The following is an 18,297-nucleotide window of genomic DNA, read 5'->3' on the forward strand; positions in this document are numbered from 1 at the left end:
CGGGGCTTGTTTTGTGCGTTGCAGCTAAGGCGTGCTGTATGAAACGCGGGAACAGCGGTACGGATAATAAGTTGTGACATGGTTTTCAGGCGCCAGTAATTTTAAGATCAAATAATTGATTTTAATTATTTTGATTGCCGTTTGGATACTAAAAGTACTCTTTCTATACAGCCGTTGTTTTAAAAAGATTTAGAGTGGCAGTTTTCCCCGGAAAAGGGGCAATTTGACATGGAGTCTTTTCAGAAAGTCGAGAAGATTGGAGAGGGAACATACGGGGTTGTTTATAAAGCCAAGAATAAAGTCACCGGAGAAACAGTTGCCCTAAAGAAAATTCGATTAGACACGTAAGTGTTTGTCACCAGTTTCTTTTTCTAGTGTTAAATTTGCGTGTCAGATTTTTGTGTCATTAGTGTGTTAGATTGAAATATTGCATACAGTCACACTCTAAATTGTAACTTAGTGCCTTCCTCTAACGTAACGTTACATGTACACTGCTGATGTAGATAATCCAGAATTACACATTTTTATGTTCGTTTACAAACAGATGATGAAGTTTCACTTTGTTAACATTAGTTAATGCATACGGTGTAATTAACTTTCAAAGGCTTTAACCATAATGACGTATTACACAAATAAACTGAGCCGTCGGAGACGTAGGGGGTATTTTATAAGCTGATATGATGTTCATTAGTCATGTAAACATATGTTTGTCTTAAATGCACGTCTTTGATTGACATATGATTATTTGTTTGATTTCAGAGAGACTGAAGGTGTTCCCAGCACTGCCATACGTGAGATCTCTCTGCTAAAAGAGCTCAATCACCCAAACATAGTCAAGTATGTATATACAGAGTCTAAACTTCAGTCCTGGGCTGCATTTCCCAAAAGCATCTGAAGCTTAAGTTGATCGTAGAAACAGTTGTCACCAATTGACCTGCCATCAATTTAGAATTATGATGCTTTTGGGAAAATGAGCCCTGAATGATTGAATTTTTCCTCAAGTGCATAACTTGTGTTCACATCATAATGTAGAGTCAAACTCAGTCAGTGTACAGGCAGTTTTAGAAAAACTGCCCTAATGCTTCTGGTGCCTTACAGGGCTGTTTTCTCACCCACAGGTTGCATGATGTGATACACACAGAAAATAAGCTTTACTTGGTGTTTGAATTTCTTCACCAAGACCTGAAGAGATTTATGGACTCGTCCACCGTCACTGGCATATCCTTGCCACTCGTGAAGGTGAACTTTTGGAGTTATAACGATTTTATTGATAATGTGAATGTGAAGCTACTGTATATTGATTTTAGCAAAGTTAAATGTTTGCTAAAATCAATATGAAAAAAAAAAAAGTGCCAGAATTGTAATTTATTTTTTATTTTTATTTATTTCTTTTTTTACCCCTGACAGTACAATTTTGACAAATAAGAGTTACACAAAATTTATGAAATTAACTGAACACAATATTCTCAAAAAAGAATTTCATTGCAAATTACAAGATTATTATTCACTTTTTTTCCAATATCAGTTAATTTGTAAATATTTCAGGTATGTGTCATTTTATTCCTAAGAAAAAATGCTGTTAACCAGTGGTTTTCAGTGTCATTCTCATGTGACACTCAATTTAGTTCACGGATCAAATCAGGTGTACAAAAACTATACAAAATGTGGGATTTGCTGTGGCTCTCCAGGATTAAACATTCTTGCTTCATTATAGTAACTTATTATCATGAATAATTATTATATAATTATATAATAATTAATAATCCTAAAAGTCTGTTATTTAGCTATATAAGTTTTAATAGTGTACCTTGATGCTAGATGCTGTCATATGATGCTAGAATGAACTTCATGCTCAATTAGGCAACAAGTCATTGGATTTGTAACATCCGCTTTGATGCGTGCAGTGTATCCATTCAAGTCAAGTCACCTTTATTTATATAGCACTTTATATGATACAGATTGCGTCAGAGGAGAATATTGGAGAACAGGAACAGGAGAGTACTGATTCAATTATGCAGACAAAATTTAAATTAATTAAAAAGAGGACATTAGTAAACAGACAATTTTCAGTTAAAGACAGTTCATTGTTGATTCAATGATGTCATCATCCAGCTCATTTCAGTTCTCTTCCAATGGTGTCTGTGCAATCAGGTCCATAATATTGCTGATCATTAGGTGACTAAGTCAAAAGGCGACTGTGGCAAACACCGGTGGTGACAAATGGAAAAAAAACCTTGGGAGAAACCAGGCTCCCTCGAGTCCAGTGTAATTTAAGCATAGGTTTATTACAGTATTTCACATTAATAGTTTATTATTGACATATAGTAGCTACTACATGTCATTGAGGCCTAAGGATTCTTTCACACTGGGCATGATTGCTAGCAAATCTGAGTGCAGAGTGCAAAAAAAGTAGGATTTTCTCTAGATTTCTACTAACTATAGGTCTATAAGCAGGGAAATCTCAAGCTTTTACAGCAGAGATTATTGATGTTTATGTTTCATATAAGAGTACAAATTGTTGTTACTTGGAAAATGTTCTTACCTGTAAGAGGTTCCTGGCCACAAAAAGTATGAGAAGTTTTATGAGAGCCTATTGCCCTCAAAGTCCCCACCCACCCTCACCCTAAAACAAGATGATGATCTGACGATAGCTGCTCGTATCTCAGCTTGTCTAACAGACATTTCTTGCTGGATGAAGGACCATCACCTTCAACTCAACCTTGCCAAGACAGAACTGCTTGAAACCCCAGAAAAACCATCGATTCATTACAATTTCACCATCAAGTTAGGCACATCAACCATAACTCCTTCAAAAACAGCCAGAAACCTTGGAGTTATGATTGATGATCAGCTGACTTTCTCAGACCACATTGCTAAAACTGTCCGGTCCTGCAGATATTCTTTATACAACATCAAGAAGATCAGGCCCTTTCTTTCAGAACATGCTCCACAACTCCTTGTTCAAGCTCTTGTTCTGGCTGGACTATTGCAAGGGTCTCTTGGCAGGTCTTTCAGTCAGTTCTATCAAATCTTTACAATTATTCAAGAATGCGACTGCAAGATTAGTCTCTAACGAGCCGAAAAGAATGCACGTCACACCTCTGATCATCAATTTGCATTGGCTACCAATAGCTGCTCGCATAAAATTCAAGGCATTGATGTTTGCCTACAAAACAACTACTGGCTCTGCACCCCTTTACCTAAATTCATTACTTCAGACTTATGTGCCCTCCAGGAGCCTCTGTTCTGCAAGTGAATGGTGCTTTATAGTGCCATCCCCAAAAGGCACAAAATCACTTTCACTGACTTTTAAATTAAATGTTCCCTCCTCGTGTAATGACTTGCCCAACTCAATCCGAGCAGATGAGTCCTCAGCCATCTTCAAGGATCAGCTAAAAACATCTCTTCCATCTAGTGATATATATCAAATAAAGAGACCAGTGAAATTTTATGACACTATAAAAATATTGTGGGCTAATGATGCTGTTAACAAATGTAGTCCGCAAGGCTAAATAGTCCGTCTAATGTGTGTTGTTCTAATTGTTTGTCTGTATTGTTTCAGAGTTACCTGTTCCAGTTGCTCCAGGGACTGGCCTTCTGTCACTCTCACCGTGTTCTTCACAGGGACCTTAAACCCCAGAATCTCCTGATCAACGCTCAGGGTGAGATCAAACTGGCTGACTTTGGTCTGGCCAGAGCGTTTGGTGTACCTGTGCGGACTTACACACATGAGGTGAGAGGCAGAAACATTGTTTTTCTTATACATATGTTTAGTGTGTTTTCACATTGAATAAGGTGAAATCATCTAAAGCGTAACAGTGGCCACATTTACATGTACAATTTTTTTTGTCATTCCCATTGAAAGATTCGGTGGACTGTTTACATGAGACGTTATCTAATCCAAATGACAACAAATAGCCTACAAATTACCAGAGGAAAAAATGCCCACATTTTTTTGCGTTAATATTTTTAATAGCTGCTTGCTCTTGCTTAGAATACACGGACTAATATTTGAATCCCTTGTGTTCATTCGAGAGCTCAGTCATGTGGCCAGAACACATACACATTCATAGAAATTATACAGCCATCTTCCATTGTACCACACACAGAACCAAACTGATTTCTCATTTGCAGTTTCTAATAACTTAAGTTGCACAGATATATCTATTACAGATAAAATAAAACACAATATAGTTTGATCTCAGCCAGTTGATCAACACACCTCATCGTATTGCCATCATTTCTTAATTTTAAAGCATTGAGGAATAAAATAACAGTACAACCCTCTGTAATGCAGCTCTGAAATTAATTGTATTGTGATACTAAAGTTTTACTGTAGGCTACTTAAATAGAACACAAACAATTTCTTACCAAGAGTTGCTTAACAATAAATCAAAGGAGAGTTGCTTTATGAACACGGAGAGTGATCGTAACAAGCCATATCACAAGTAAGCCTGTTTTCGTACATTATTTATGGCATGAGAACTTATAAATTCAAGCAGATTGGAAATTATGAATCTGTAATGAATAAATACAAATGACAAAGGCAAATTTTGGTCAAGTTATTTATTTTCATTGAGCTATACTGTCACCACAGTATTGTTTCTAAGCTGAAAAGCTGAAAATTGCGCTTCATTTCAGATCTGTTTTCCACTCCAGCAGATATGGCAGTTTATCACACAGCAAGCGTTCTCCATTCTGATGTGTTTTTAACTGTATAATTTAAATTTGAACTTCTACCTCTACTATTCCAGAATGCCGCAAAGTAATCAGTTTAACTCGTTTACATGGCAGAATTCAAATTTTTTTTTGTTTATAGTAAGGTTTATCCCACCCCTCCCAAACCGATTACATTTCCATTCGGTTTGGGCATTTTTATTCTAATTTAGGTGTTTACATGGAGCATTTTCATTCTGATTGGACTATTAAACCGATTACAATGCTCCATCGCACCTACTGTGCCCTAACCAGGCATGATAAGATTCAGCAACAAGCAATTTGTCTTTCCATACCAGATGTGACTAGACACAACAAAATCAATGAAAAATCACAACCAATCAGCAGAGTGAATGGGAAGGCTCTTTTCTGAAGCGCAATGTACTCGCAACTACGTGGTTAAGGACATAATCTAATAATAATTGTAATACTGAGTGACTTAAGCAATCTTTGGAATACACTGTTGGTTCACATTGTGTTCACAGTCATAATGTTTCCTTGAATTGTTTTTTTTTTAAGATCTGAGATAAAAATTATCCATTGCCTCTATTAGTATGGCTATAAAGTACAATACCGTCGCAAGGGCTGTGCCAAGTGTGTGACCTCACATGGTCTCGCGCCTCTAGAGGGCCTTGCTCCTGGCCTGCATTTTATGTTGTTTAGATCTAATTTTTATTACTGTTTTTCCACCCATTTTGTCCTTTGAAAGACTAAAATAGTCATAGCTGATAGACAGTATAAGACTCTGTGTATAACAATGAGTAAAGCTGTTTGTTGTTAGGATGACAAAAAGTTTTTTAAAAGTTAAAATTTTAGGCTGGTCTAGAGCCCTGCATTTCACCCCAACTTTTTTACGGCCCTCGGGCTGGGCTTTGGGCCAATTTTCATGACATAGTTCAGACGCGGGCTGGGCCTCGGGTCTGTTTTAGGCTTTTCTTTTTATATTTTAGACATCCATCAATTAGTGATAAAAAAAAAAAAAAAAAAATTTCCTGCCGCGCTGGTGGAAACAACATGAGGCCGTGCTACCGCGACTGTCAAGAGCTGCTCGATGGTGTGTAGTGTCCCACCAGCAGCAGCATGTATGGTGTGTGCTGTCAGTGCAGCTGAACAGTTCTGCGTTCAAATGCACACAATAGGCTTAAACTTTACGCAAAGCATCGGCAAGAGTAATTACCATAAATGTGTTGGGGAAATAGGAAGGAGATATTTGAATTATTTACTAATAAATAGTGTTTTCTGAGTCTGTGTCGCAAGGATGAAGTTGCCAATCCTGACTCGCCATATCCTCATTAGACGTGCCTTTAGAGAGAAGTGCGTCTTTACGGATAATGAAAGAGTTACTGTTTTTGAATTGTTTTATTTCGATAAAGGGGTCATGACATGGGTTTTTTTATTTTATTATTATGGTCCCCTAGGTGCAATTATAGTATTACTATAGTTTTTTTTTTTTTTTTAAATTTAAAATGTAGTGAATTATGACATTTTCCCAACCTGTTTCTCATCCTTTGATTCAAACAGTCTGTTTTTGGGTTGTTTCCCCTTTAAGAGTTCAGTGTTAACGCCCATTGTTATGATTGGCTAACGACAGTGCCTATAGATCAATTAATAACGCCCCCAGCCAGAACATTTGTGGATTGAGCGTAACTGTTTAGTAGCGGGTGATGCATTCGAAGCGATGGCTCTTGCAATGATAAAACCTTATATGTTTGAGCACATCTGCGTGGCATTGTAATTTTCCTGTACACAGACCCACTCGCTGTCCGTCGACTGAACACTTGTGAGGCACGCGGCGCGACAACGATACGAAATGAGCGTAGTTGTCTTGTGCTGGAGGCGGTCATATGCAAATGGTTGGAACGTCACTTCGCACCGTGACGTCACTTCTTACCATGGATCCAGAACGAGCTGTTTTTAGAGCTTGATTAAATAAATGGCTCGTTTATAATGGGGAGGACGTCTTAAGCTATGAAACTTTCAGGATGTTTTTAATGGTACAAAGACCTCTTATATTCCAAAAGATCAAGGCAAATTTGGTTTCTCATTTCATGACCCCTTTAAGTAGTAATTTAAAGCTTTCCATAGATATGTTTATCATGTTTGTGAGGCATGTAGGCTATTCGCTGAGTTTCGGTTAATTTTTGTATGATGTATTACTCTTGTGCAAAAATGGTGTATTAATTGCACATCCCTAATCGTATTCGATTGTCATGCGAATCTCGTCAGTAAAGCCGGTCCCGTGATTAGTAGTAAATCTCCATCACCTGCTTCAGATTGAGCGGCATTCACTCAATTGACATTTTAAAACAAGCCCCAAATCAAATAAGTAACACAAATAAAATAAATCTCTTCATATAAACAAAATAAGGCTTTGTCTGTGCTCTTTCCATTTAAATTAGAGGCAACCACTGGATTTTAATCATGATCCAAACAAAGATGCTGCATACATGCAACATGAGCAGTTTTTAATTTAAATTAGATTGTATAATTTAGTGGTTTGACTTTAGTTTTGTGAAACTATACATAAAAATATCTGCATGAAACAGCAGACCGAATGAGACGCAGATACACTCTCTGCCAGCAGGTGGCGATTAAAGCCTTTCCTTGGTTTCTGCACTTGAAGTTAAATTAAGCTTAATGAAGTTTAATATGCATTATACAGAGGCAAGATGAAAATAAAAAATACCATCTAAACTTTTCTAAAGACAGTAAGTTCCCTCAGACATGCATTCATATAAACTCCTTCACCTAAATGAATCGCAATTTGTTTAGCTTCCAACCGATTTGAATCTTCACACATTTAAATCTATTTTCATCAAAACAGACCGGCTTGGACTGGCAGACTGACCAGCCAGTCACCAGTCTGGGCCGGTCATGTGGAAAACCAGCTAATTCCATTCCCTGGCTGGTCGATCGGTGCATCTCTAGAAAAAAAATTGGATGTGTATCATGATAATTATCGACATCAACTGATATGAAAAAATTTGAATGTAATAATGGGAAATGTAATGCAGTGCACAGCATAAAAAAAAAAGTACACCCCCTCTAAAACTTAAATTCAGCAATTACTCTTTACCTAGAAGACATTTTAGGGTTCTTTGAAGATATAATGTTCCAACAAGTCTGCTTGATCACTTACCAAAGAATGCCAAAATTATTCAGCAAAATAAGATTTTCTTATCAAAGTGATAACATTTTGGGTTGCAAATATGAGTACACCCTCCTGAAAGTTGCTAAATAAAAATAAAATAGATTTAAGGCTATTTTTGATCAACAGGTAAGTATATTGAACCAAAACTTTTAAAGACAAGTAATTTCCTGGCAATCAAAAGTGTTATATAGCCCACTAATCATACAGTGGAACCACTTGGGAGAGAACTGCCAGGTGACTTATTTCTAGGGATGCACCGATCATGATTTTTCATGGCCGATTCCGATACCGATTTCCAGTGCTGAACGGCTGCCCGTGTCCTGCGCACAGATTTCGAAATACTGCCACACAAATGACATGATAGTGAATGATTACAATGTAGTCTGTGCACACGGCCGCACTTCCGGAAAAATCGGCCGAAAAAAGACCAAAAATCGCGTATTTTAAGCAGAAGTATAGCAGAAGTAGCACCGACATTCAAAAACAATGGACTTGTGACAAAGCTCCTGAAATAATCAGGTCTTCACTTTAAGTTTTCATTTAGTGATGAGTGAAGTGATTCAGAGCTGGCAAAAGCTATGAAAAGAGTGACACTTTATCTCACAGAGTATGACGCAGCCTGCAGAAGTGACATGCATGCTTGTTGTCATCACTAGAATTACCTACTGTAGCAAAGCAAAATAAACTCATTTAACCTCTTCCAAGACACATATTTACAAAATAGAGACTTCTGGGAATCCATACTCTGGTCTCGAGACCAAGTCAATCATTTCGGATCCGAAATGTTCTGGTGTTGCTAGAGGAGGAGTACAGTGAGAAGTGCTTGGTACCCAGTACTAGAAGTACTAGATTATTATACATTTTATGAATTAAATCTAGGGTGTACTCATTTCTGCAATCCTTCATTTAAACAAAATTGGCTAATTTACTTATCTTACAGAAAATATTGGCATATATTTTGTTGTTTTTATTAAGTATGTTTAATATGTTTCAATTTTTCCATCTTTCCATGAATTATATTAATGACCATTAAGAAAATACATATTTTATTTATTCAGAGGAATAATAATGATTACTAATTTATGCTGTGCACTATAATAAAGTGTAAAATGTCACTGCATAATGTTCACTGTATAAATGATAGATTAAACTTTGTCACAGCTGTTTTGTTGTATCATTAACATTAATGCACAGAAAACAGCTGTTGTTTATAGGCTGCTGTCCCTTTAAGACCTGTGAACTGTGCATAACGAAATACAAACTAATATTAGCAAAAAAACAAAAGTGTCATAAAAATGATTGAAAATGATTAAACTAAAGTAATAAAAAAGCAAAGGACTAATACAATAGAACAAAAAAGATAAAAAGCAAAATTTTTTATGCAAGTCTAATGTATTCAGTTAACAGCTACTACAGAAATTGAATAATCTAATGTAACATAAAACAGCATAGTAGGGCTGAAACGATTCCTCGAGTAACTCAAATACAAAAAAATCAGAGGCAAATTATTTTTATTTAATAAAAGCACAACATTTTGTTGATATGTAGCTATTGATGTTATTGTGCTATTTTATAAAAGCACAACATTTTGTTGGCTGTAGCTATTGATTACTTGATTAATCAATTAAATAATTGGTAGAATACTCAGTTACTAAAATAATAGATAGCAACAGCCCTACAGCATATAATTCACTGTAAGAATTAAACTTTCTTTGTTTCTTATTAAAGCTACAGTCCTTCAGTCTAGAGCAGTGAGTGATTTTAAGAACCGCACTGATCTCATGTACTGTTACACATGTATTTTCATTCTCAACTGTTTTCAAACCAACGAGGGTTTACATGAATAATCACGTAGCAATGCATTTGAAACATTTTTGCATGTATTTGATGTTTAGGTGCACACCTTGAGCTAAAACATGTCCTTGTTCTGCTCAGTCTCTGAGTGCATACACAGAAAATCTACTAAGGAACAGTGCAAGTTCTCTTTGGCTCTTTTAAAAACATGAATAAAGCTAATGAACTTTAACAAATCAACCACGTCCCATTTTGCCAAAGTCATGTTACATGCTTTTACTGATTTGCACATGAAATAATTGTTTTATCTCGATTATTGTAGTTTTATAATTGTTGGAGGCTGAAAACGAAATCGAAACTGTATTTTGATTAATTGCACAGCCCTAGTTTATCCTACCATAGTTAACTTCTGAGCTGTTTTTGTATAATTCACATCTGTACAATGTACATCTGATTATTCACTAAACTTCCAATCATTGTAATTTCACCTTATTTTGTCCTGTCTGGGTTATTTATTTGATCATTGAATATGCAGGAAGTAGCAACATGTGAGCTACACAGAATAATTAAGTAGTTTTATAATTGTTATAGTTTATTCAAATCTTCCTCGCCCTTTGAAAGCACAGACTGACATCAATCTGCCGCATTCAGAAGCCAAGAGTAAAAATCTATTTGGCCTGTTGGTGAGATTAGCTAGACAACACAAAATTTAATCTGACTATACATTATTGGAGTTTCATTATTAGTTCAAATAAATTTGATTCACAGTTTGAAATAAAACAACTTTTCATAGTGTGTATTGGCACAACTAAATTTACCCTATAGCACCATCTAGTGTCCAAGCAGTATGCTTTCAAATATCTGTATCTCCTAACAACATAAATATTCAGCAAATATTTGCATGAATTGCAAAAATGCAAATACTACAAAGATCAAACATTTTGGTTAAATTATTATTTTTAAAAAATTGTGTATAAAATTATAAAATTATAAAATTATAATTTTTATCATAATCACGCAGCCCTACCCCCACCCCACCTCTCTTCTCAAATAAAAACAGGGCAAAAAAATGTTTGCTTGCTTAAAGCAGCAGAGAAATATGGAGAATTCCAATTTTATACTAAAATCCTTCATAACTCTTTATCTTGTATGTGTAAAATTAATTTGTTAATTAATAGTTATTGCGAAGCAATTTTGTGTGTGGATGACCATGCAAGCAAGCTACCAACAAAGACCCTGCAGATGATATGCAGAATCGATCTTTAACAGCTGCAATTTTGTCTTTTTTTCCGTAGGTTGTAACTTTGTGGTACCGAGCTCCAGAGATTCTCCTGGGATGTAAATATTATTCTACAGCTGTTGACATCTGGAGTTTGGGCTGTATCTTTGCAGAAATGGTATTTATTTTTTAATGTACACGTCATCTTGCTTTTTTTTGCTTTTATTGCAGTTATTGTATATGTTCTTTTACTTTTGACACACTTTCTGACTTTTAAAACCAGATCACTCGGAAGGCTTTGTTTCCTGGAGACTCTGAAATAGACCAGCTCTTTCGGATATTTCGGACACTTGGCACTCCGGATGAATCTATATGGCCTGGAGTCACCTCAATGCCAGACTACAAACCCTCCTTTCCCAAGTGGGCACGACAGGACCTGTCTAAAGTGGTGCCTCCCCTGGATGAAGATGGCAGAGACCTTCTAGGGGTAAGAGGACAACAACGTTTATGTAGTATAATTCGATGGATGAACAATTGTGTGTAAGTCGGATGGTTCGTCACTATACGATACGATACCGATTCTCATACCCAGCGATACGATATTTGTCAATACTTCAAAAAATTCAACGATATGATTTCTATACAATTCGATACAGAAGAATATCGATTGATATATCGATATTATTATATTATATACCTATTTTAAACAACCATCTACATTTTTATTAACTCCCAAATGCAACCAAAACATATAAGATGAAGATTTATCTTAAATTGTTACATCCTGTTCCTCAGTTGCATCTTCCAAATAGACATGTGCCGGTATTCAGTAACGCGATACAGCTCGCTGATGAATATGCAAGATATTGTTATCATGGGCACTTCTAAATACCTTGAATAATTATATATTACAAATTATTCAGAATTTGGAATGCATTTTAAGAATACTATTCCCATCAACTGGTCAAAATGCACAACACCGCTGTATACTACTTGAAAGATGCCTGTGCCACTCTGATGTAAACAAGCACGCATGAGAGATGCTGAATGAAAGCACGTTCACTCTCTGACAGCAGATGGCGCTAAACTGCAGAAAATGCAGCCGTTACCCTGGAAACCCCATAAATAAAGCAGCTGGCTACTTTCTAAAACATATTTAAATAATTTTAAATAGCCTTTCAGATTTGTGGTTTGCTATGGTGTTAATCACAGCGCCAAATACTTAAATAGTTAGACTTAATAGGCTATTTATTTTCAAACTACTTTTTTTTTTTTCATTTTAATCTGGACTACAGCATGCCCTAGATATTGTTTGAAAGTGTTTTGATTCTTTATTGTTCATTCACACTCTACATTAGGGCTTCATTAGTTAACATTAGTTAATTCATTAGTTAACTGCCAATGAAAAATTCTTCTGAACATTCATTAATCTTAGGTATTCCAATATTTAATAACACGTTGTTAAAATCGAAAGTTGCAACTGTTTTATTTAATGAGCTAACATGAACTAAGACTTGTATTTTTTTAACAAAGATTAATAACTTCTGTAGCAAATGTAGCTATTGCTCATTGTGAATGTTAATGCATTAACTAAGGTTAACTAATGAGGTCTTATTGTAAAGTGATACCTATGGTTCTTTACAGTTCCTTTGCACTTTAATCTGTGTAGAACTTTTAACTTTATATATTTTTCTGTATTGCTTTATTGTATTTAAATGTTCAGTTATTTTTGTTATAAGAAAAAAGTTATTTAACCTGTTATACTGTATTATGACCACTTTTTTTTAAACTAAATTTCAATACTTCAAAACATTTCAGCCGGTGTATATGTATGTATATATATATATAGTATATATATATATATATATATATATATATATATATATATATATATACACACACACACACACACATACACACACACATACAGTCACCTAAAAGATTATTAGGAACACCATACTAATACTGTGTTTGACCCCATTTCGCCTTCAGAACTGCCTTAATTCTACGTGGCATTGATTCAACAAGGTGCTGAAAGCATTCTTTAGAAATGTTGGCCCATATTGATAGGATAGCATCTTGCAGTTGATGGAGATTTCTGGGATGCACATCCAGGGCACGAAGCTCCCGTTCCACCACATCCCAAAGATGCTCTATTGGGTTGAGATCTGGTGATTGTGGGGGCCATTTTAGTACAGTGAACTTATTGTCATGTTCAAGAAACCAATTTGAAATGATTCGAGCTTTGTGACATGCCGCATTATCCTGCTGGAAGTAGCCATCAGAGGATGGGTACATGGTGGTCATAAAGGGATGGACATGGTCAGAAACAATGCTCAGATAGACCGTGGCATTTAAACGATGCCCAATTGGCACTAAGGGGCCTAAACTGTGCCAAGAAAACACCCCCACACCATTACACCACCACCAGCAGCCTGCACAGTTGTAACAAGGCATGATGGATCCATGTTCTCATTCTGTTTACGCCAAATTCTGACTCTGCCATCTGAATGTCTCAACAGAAATCGAGACTCATCAGACCAGGCAACATTTTGCCAGTCTTCAACTGTCCAATTTTGGTGAGCTCGTGCAAATTGTAGCCTACTTTCCCTATTTGTAGTGGAGATGAGTGGTACCCGGTGGGGTCTTCTGCTGTTGTAGCCCATCCGCCTCAAGGTTGTGTGGTTGTGGCTTCACAAATGCTTTGCTGCATACCTCGGTTGTAACGAGTGGTTATTTCAGTCAAAGTTGCTCTTCTATCAGCTTGAATCAGTCGGCCCATTCTCCTCTGACCTCTAGCATCAACAAGGCATTTTCGTCCACAGGACTGCCGCATACTGGATGTTTTTCCCTTTTCACACCATTCTTTGTAAACTTTAGAAATGGTTGTGCGTGAAAATCCCAGTAACTGAGCAGATTGTGAAATACTCAGACCGGCCCGTCTGGCACCAACAACCATGCCACGATCAAAATTGCTTAAATCACCTTTCTTTCCCATTCTGACATTCAGTTTGGAGTTCAGGAGATTGTCTTGACCAGGACCACACCCCTAAATGCATTGAAGCAACTGCCATGTGATTGGTTGATTAGATAATTGCATTAATGAGAAATTGAACAGGTGTTCCTAATAATTCTTTAGGTGAGTGTGTATATGTATATATATATATATATATATATATATATATATATATATATATATATATATATATATATATATATATATATATATATATATATATATATATATATGTACTGTATTATTTACCTGATATAAGATGCATTTGGTTGAGTCAAGCACTTCATTCTAGTATTATGGTCATTATCTCTTCAGCGAGCAGGACAAGCAACAGTGAATAATATTAATAACTATGACTGGGACTGTCATGCATCTGCCATTATAATAAGAACACCATTATAATAAAATGCTGTGAATTTTTTGAATTTAGCTGCCGTGTTTCTGCACGTTGTTGCGTGAAGAACGCGTCCACAAAATGAGTTAGTTCAGAGCCGCGCAGACACGTTGCATTCAGGACCTATTTGCAGATAGCCTACAAATCCTAATATTAACATTATGTTGTATAAATAATGAAGCTTATTCTATATGAAATGAGGAGTTTAATCCCATTGATTAAAAACTTTCTATTACATGCGTCACTCTACTGGTCATCTTCGGCACGCGCAGCTCAAAACAGAAATGCAGAACATTTATAACTACTGTCATACAGGCTAACATTATAATGAGAGCACTGTTGTAAAAAAAAAAAAAAAAATTAATTGTTAGGGTTTCGCTGACGTTTAAGTGTTAAGTATCTTTTAATTAAAACATAAAACATTATTTACCCCGTTGGTATCTGTGTGGCATTCGTTACACATTTTCCATATGTGTTAACATCAGTAATTATGGCTGTCGAATGTCTAACTTGACTGTATTTTGCCCCGCCCCCAAACATATCATTCGACTATCAGTCGAATATCAGCAAGATTCGAAAATTCCAATTCAAATATGAAAATCCTTAGTCGGAGACACCCCTACTGTATACATTTGTATATTGATATGTATATATTTATTATATGATTGAAGTATATACCGCTTATGCAAGTATACAACTATAATGAACAATGTCAACAATATTGAATTATACTGAAGAATTATACAGTTTTTAGATGTAAAATGGTAAAAAGATCTTTAAATGAGATTAGATACATTTTTTAAAACTGACTTCAGTATACATGTGTTAGAAGATGAATGCTCAATGTGCTTTAGAAGTAGTATTAATCTATATGTAGACACTGATGGTGGTGTGACATTGTTTTTTTTTTTTAAATTTTATGATCTCTTTTTATATAATTTTTTTTCCCTTGATGGATATCAGTAAATTCCCCCTACTGATTTTTCCTATGCCAAAGCATGTCTGTACTCAAAACGTGTGTACTCAGAGGATGCATTTTTCACTTTAAAAGGCAGATTCTCAGTGGCCATATCACAGGCTTAAATTAAATATCTTTATTCTAATCAAAAATAAGTAAGTGAATGTTTTCAACTAGGGAAGTACACAATTACCAGAAGACTCAGTTGTCACCAATGATCAGTGTGACATGACTTTTTACTGAATTCAAAATTATACAACTGTACAGAAAGTATCAAAATTGATTTTAAAAATATTTTGGATTGGTGGTGACTTTTTACCTGGAAACAATATTGATTGTAATTTGAACATTTCTAGTTTATAACATTTTTTTGTTTGTTTTTTGTTTTTTTCCACAGCAAATGTTGATTTATGATCCTAATAAGAGGATCTCAGCAAAGAACGCCCTTGTTCATCGGTTCTTCCGTGATGTCACCATGCCAGTGCCCCCCTTACGTCTCTGAAGTCATCCGTGATGGTACTTCACAGCACTGGAGTTTTGGGTCCACTTTCTGAGAGTTATTCCTCATTTGTTTGGAAATTGATCAGTTTTATACTATGACTTTTTTTCATTATTCTAAGATGATATTGTTTCTAATTAATGATTTTTAACCAAATTTTTGATGGATTCATAAAGTAGTTGTCTCTGCAACTTAATAAACTTGTTACATTTTGTTTACATTGTGTAACATTGTTTCCACATTCTGTTTTGTTTTGTTTTTTTTCACAACTTTATCAAAGCACCAAATAAACAGCAACAAACGTATAACAGAATGAAATGACAGTAAATTCCATTAAAAGCGTTAAAATGGTCAGTGGGGATCTCCTGTGGGTATAAAATAGTGTTGATGCTAGTTAGCTAAGTTTAGTACAAGTCAAGCATTATTTTGGATATCTCATTTATTATGTGTAAAAAAACCCATGAGTTTCCTTTTTGTACCTCTTGTTAAAGCTTTTCCTTTGCGGTACTGTCTAAAGTACAAGGAGTATGGTTGGTTATATATTTCTTCTTCATGTGTAGCTATGTTTTATGTTTAATATAATTTTAAGATTAAAATGTATTGCATGTAAGTAGCACTGGTTTAGCAGTATAAGTCCTTAACAAAAATGAAGGTGGGTTGACTTTTACTATTGTTCACCTTATAGTAACATGGCTAATCTGCTGTCTGGGTCTTGTTCTGGGTAAGAATCTAAAAAAACAAAAACATAAGTCTGACTTAAACAATGGTTGCATTTGTTTCTTCATTGGAACAGGTTTTGAGAAATGTAGCATCACTTGCTCACCAATGGATCCTCTGCGGTGAATGGGTGCCATCAGAACGAGAGTCTGAAAAGCTGATAAAAAACATCACAATAATCCACATGACTCCAGTCCATCAATAAACATCATGTGAATCAAAAAGATTATTTAGTGTTTATGGAGACAACAGGAACCATCAAGTGAGGGGGCCTTTGTTCTTTCTGAGTTTATAATCCCTGTTATTAGTTTAGTTTTAGTTAAGCTTCCTGAGATTCCCATGTCATTTGTTTCTGTAGTTACTCATTATGTTCACCTGTGTCTAGTTTAGAATCAGAAAGAGCTTAATTGCAAAGTATGTTTTTACACACACAAGGAGGCATGTGTCAGATTGAAACAGGGTTTTCCAGCAGATATTTAAGAGAGCATCACAGTCCATTGACCAGCCTGTCATTTTCCTGCAGTGTATCCTGGTGCCATTATATCGCCAGGTAAATTTTATATAACCCTTACACAAAGAAAAAAATTGAAGAGTTCATTTGCAAAAACAAACAAATTTTTTTAATTGTGTATTCCAATTAAATCTCAATCTAACTGCATTTGGATTATTTTGACTAGGTAAAAAAAAAAAAACCCAGCTAACTAACATAGCACAATAAAAACATGATAAAAATAAAAAGCATGAATTAAAAAAAAAAAAAAAATGAGTTATCCATTTTTGGAAATAAACATATATTTCCTAATATATGAATGACCAATATATTAAATGACATAACAGTATATTAGAAACAATATAGAATAATATATTGTGTAAATATATTAAACTATACATAAGGAATGGCCTCTTTTATAAATTGAAAAATGTGTGACAATATATTTACCTGTATATCGCAATATATGTAATTTTATATTCAGTAATACACTTTAGAATATATAGATGTACACGTGATAAGATATGGTAGGCCTACTGCATGTGGAAAAATATATTGAACAATTACTCATGCAGTATATACACACACACTATATGGAAATGTATATTTCTTATATTTAACATTTACATTTGGTCATTTAGCACATGCTTTTTTCCAAAGCGACTTACAAATGAGGACAATGGAAGCAATCAAATCTTTTGTTGATTTTGATTGCTTCCATTGTCCTCATTTGTAAGTCGCTTTGGATAAAAGCATCTGCTAAATGACCAAATGTAAATGTTACATATTAGAAATATACATTTCCATGTGCGTATATACTGCATTCAATATATTTTTCCACATGCAGTAGGCCTACCATATCTTATCATGTGTACATCTATATATTCTAAAGTGTATTACTGAATATATAATTACATACCCAAGTGCTATAACAAGTGTCAGTTAGCTTAGCGTAGTACCCGTAGCAAGTTTTTTTAATTATATAATAAATAAAAAGAAAACCGATATACTAGAAAAATAATAGAGCAATTTAGCAATCATTTTTGATAAACATTTCATATTTTTTAAATTTAGCTAGTTTACAATAGCATAAGCACACCTGCTCATAATAAACACTTAATATCACTGTGCTGAAAAGTGCACAGCCATTAGTTAAGTAATGTAATGGTGTTTGGCCAACTGTCAGCCTGACCATAGACTTTATTCTTCTGCACAATGGTAATCCCAGAAACACATACAAGAAACCCTTTTACATTTCAAAATAATACATCATTAAACACTAACAGATCTCACCCTATATAAATACTGAGCAAAACACGAGCAAACTGAGCTCGTATATATAC

General features: G+C 35.0%; 1 protein-coding gene across 1 annotated transcript; it reads left to right on the plus strand.

Moving 5' to 3' along the window:
• On the plus strand, positions 1-15,986 carry LOC109048648 (cyclin-dependent kinase 2). Its single transcript, XM_042733613.1, has 7 exons — positions 1-344; positions 760-837; positions 1,119-1,239; positions 3,563-3,733; positions 10,957-11,058; positions 11,164-11,367; positions 15,646-15,986. Exons 1-7 carry the CDS (start codon positions 229-231, stop codon positions 15,748-15,750), a joined length of 897 nt encoding a protein of 298 aa, XP_042589547.1. The 5' UTR covers positions 1-228; the 3' UTR covers positions 15,751-15,986.
• The last annotated feature ends 2,311 nt before the right edge of the window (positions 15,987-18,297 follow it).

The sequence above is a fragment of the Cyprinus carpio genome, chromosome B11 (assembly GCF_018340385.1).
Source record: "Cyprinus carpio isolate SPL01 chromosome B11, ASM1834038v1, whole genome shotgun sequence".
Lineage (NCBI taxonomy): Eukaryota > Metazoa > Chordata > Actinopteri > Cypriniformes > Cyprinidae > Cyprinus > Cyprinus carpio.